At 39.6% G+C, this 3,290-nt stretch overlaps 1 protein-coding gene across 1 annotated transcript; it reads left to right on the forward strand.

The window, feature by feature from the left end:
* Window positions 1-497: 497 nt before the first annotated feature.
* MELLADRAFT_106673 (uncharacterized protein) lies at window positions 498-1,874 on the forward strand (the record flags this gene model as incomplete). Its single annotated transcript, XM_007410155.1, has 2 exons — window positions 498-1,724; window positions 1,767-1,874. 2 exons carry the CDS (start codon window positions 498-500, stop codon window positions 1,872-1,874), a joined length of 1,335 nt encoding a protein of 444 aa, XP_007410217.1.
* Between the last annotated feature and the right edge of the window lie 1,416 nt (window positions 1,875-3,290).

Genomic DNA, 3,290 nt, shown 5'->3' on the forward strand with positions numbered 1-3,290 from the left:
CTAAATGCCATTACTCTATGAGTTTCCTGAGATTTGATTGTGTTAGACAAAGTTACCACAGGCAACTAATTTGAATTTGCTTCGGCATATTCGGTAGGTGCCTGACGTACTTATGCAAAATATAGTTCTATCACATGAGAAATGGACAAAGAATAGGTTTTGCAAGTTCTCAAATAGCTGGCCATGTGCTAAAACAAACACAATCAGAAGTGTATTGATATCAAGTTGTAATTTACAATTCCGCATGTCAATGCAGCGATCTGCAATTTTCATCCAATCTGGCGATGTAACTTTCTTGCAGAGCGGATAGATCAATGGCCATGCTCAAATACGAGGATATTGAGGTTGGTTTGAAAATTGTGGGTGAATCCTCAACTTTGCGGATTCAACGAAGCGTACCCCATCGAGTTGTGTACTTAAGTTAAACTAAATGAAAATATATATTAGTCACAGTTAAGTCACTCTCATTGTCGGTTTGATGATTATCAGTAACCGAAATGTCATCGTTCCTTACACTCCCAGTCGAAATTATAGAACTAATCATACGGCACCTTCATGATGTGTCTTTTCATGGGAACGAACCTCCAATCAATACCGCGGACAGACCATTTCCAAATCATAAGGCAATCAAAATTTTATTGAGTCTAAGATTAGTTGGGAGAGCTTGGGCTACTGCGATTCCAACCTTTGTCTACGACTCATTGATGTTAAGATCTCCATGGATTGATCATTATCTGCTATTAATGTGGAAGAGTTGTAAAAATCTACATGGAGGATTCAGCCTACGACAAATGTATTTTCAACAAATCATCTGTTTCCCGACTACGCATCTCGGAGGCTACTATGGCGCTTTGTCGGATGAATGTCGTGAGCAGTTCGAATACGGACACCATCGGCGGGAACCAAATATTATGTATATGCATGATGCCGCCGACATAATTTCTTTGTGTGGTTCTAAATTGACGGACTTGAAATTAGGGTTCTCTCGATCAATTGGGTTCTCAAACAAGTTAATTGACGCAATTGGACACATTAAAAACTTGAAAGTCCTGTTCATTGAGGGGAATCAGGTGGAAAACCACGAAGATGATTATTATTCACTGGTTGCTGTGTTGAGCAGTGTTCCTTCTCTCGAGTCGCTTTCCTTAAAATTTGCTACCGTATCATGTCTGGATTTAAAACCTGGTTGTCTACCAAACCTTTTGCACTTATGGGTGACTTGCCACGCTTCCAACATTGGGGCCCTCAACCGTTTTTGTGCTGATCAGTGCAAACAACTCAAATTATTAGAATATTTACCAATTGACAATTCCGATCAATTGGATACGATGATTCTAACTTTACAAAATAATTTACAAGCGTTGTCGATTGACTGTATCCCAAGTGACATACCTCGTGCGGTCCGTTCAACATCAATTCCAAAGCTGAAGGTTATTCGTTCTACAGCAATCAGCAATAAAGGTACTCTACCAGTGTGGTTGCCATGGTCGGTTTTTCAGACAGTTCAGGTGTTCATTACAGATTATGACGAGACTAGCACTTACTGGCATGCTGTGTTAGGACAAGTAGATAAATCATTCATGGAGAGAGCTCAAAATTTGAAACACTTCATTTTTCTAAGTAGATATGGTAACTTGGTGAAGGATCCGAAGTTAGTGGAGGCTTTTGAGGCTCACGGAATTGCATGTCATTTCCGGTTTGATACGACTCTTTCAGAACTATTGGTAAGCAAACATAACTTTGGGCCGTGAAATCAAATTAAATAGTACTTACAATTATCGTTTAGTATAGCCCTGCATCGAGAGTTTTGTGCGAGTCTTGGGGAAGTAGGAAAAAAATTGATAATGACGTCAGTCTGGCGATGTCTACGGTAAGGTAATAAATGGGAGTCTATCATCAAACATTGACTTAGACACTGATGGGCTATTTTGGTTCGATGTAAGATTTTGAGCTTTATCTGGAGTCAAACTAGATGCACCTGTATTGAGAGTTGAAGTTGCCTTAATGTTAGTTACTTAGGTGAGAACAGACTATTGTCAGTTCAATGAAATCAGTGTCCTGTGTTTTCATTACAAAATAATATTATTCTACTTTTAAATTGAGGTTATCTCCAACTTCTGTGGGAGTAATGCAAAAGTTTGTGAGAGGGTTAAGTTCGAAACCAAGACTGATATAGTCAAATGAGGCCTAAGGTGATAACAAACTTTATCAAAATCCTGCGTGAGGTATCTTCATTGTACAGCAAAAATCACACCATGACATTATTGTGGCTAATCAACAATTCACTTTAACTTTTGAACATGCTGGGACAGACTTATAAGGTACCATGTTGCGGAGTAGACTGATATAAGTACAACCGGAAATGGGTATGGGTGGACTTCCTCAATAAATCGGCGATCTGTTTTGGACAAGTGAGTTGCAATGCTCAGATGAATGATGAGAATATATTACTTGCTAATCATCAATACGCCGACAAGTTGAAAACCCTTCTGGAGCTAAGTAGTTTCTTAGTTGGCTGACGCGCCAAGGGTGCTATTGAACTGACTCGGTAGAAATATGGGGAATTTGAATATGGAAAATCAAAGCTTGATCACTTGGAAGACTATGTGATTTGCTAACCTCTAACATAATGTCTGGAAGGGCCAGGTATGAACGTGGCGAGCGATCTCAATGTATATGATGTTCAAAATCGCACTGACATGCTAGATAGGAGTTGCTTGGCAGAAATGCTATTGAAAACAACTAAGGACGAAGCTGACGACTCAAATTACGGTGATATTCATGTGTTGACAAGTTGAAGCATTAATTGATAAATGAGGTGAATACGAGCAAATTGGGTATTACCCGAATTGATGTATATATCTATTACCTCCAAATTGGTCTGGGTAATGGAGCAGTAGTGCTTATAAGGCTACATTGCCTACCTCGGTCCAAGATTGGTATCTTAAGCAACTAATTATGCCTTCGCCACCACGACTGCCAATAGAAGTAGTGGAGCTCATTGTATCGTATATCTGTGACAATCAGTCATACCAACCCATCGACATTTACGATAGCGCCGAAATAGAATTTTTGAACCAAGGATTGGTCAGGAAATTACTCAACTTGCGATTACTCGGCCCAACATGGGCGGAAACAATTGAGCGGGTTGTATATAAGTCTTTGTATTTGACATTTCCCCAGACACGTAACTTTCTGGAAAAACGGTCAACGGTCAATATGACTTCCTTGGAAGTGTTCAATCTGCGCCAACTTACCTTGGATCAGGTTATGTATCAAGCTGAAATTGG

The sequence above is a fragment of the Melampsora larici-populina genome, assembly GCF_000204055.1.
Source record: "Melampsora larici-populina 98AG31 unplaced genomic scaffold MELLAscaffold_19, whole genome shotgun sequence".
Classification (NCBI taxonomy): Eukaryota; Fungi; Basidiomycota; class Pucciniomycetes; order Pucciniales; family Melampsoraceae; genus Melampsora; species Melampsora laricis-populina.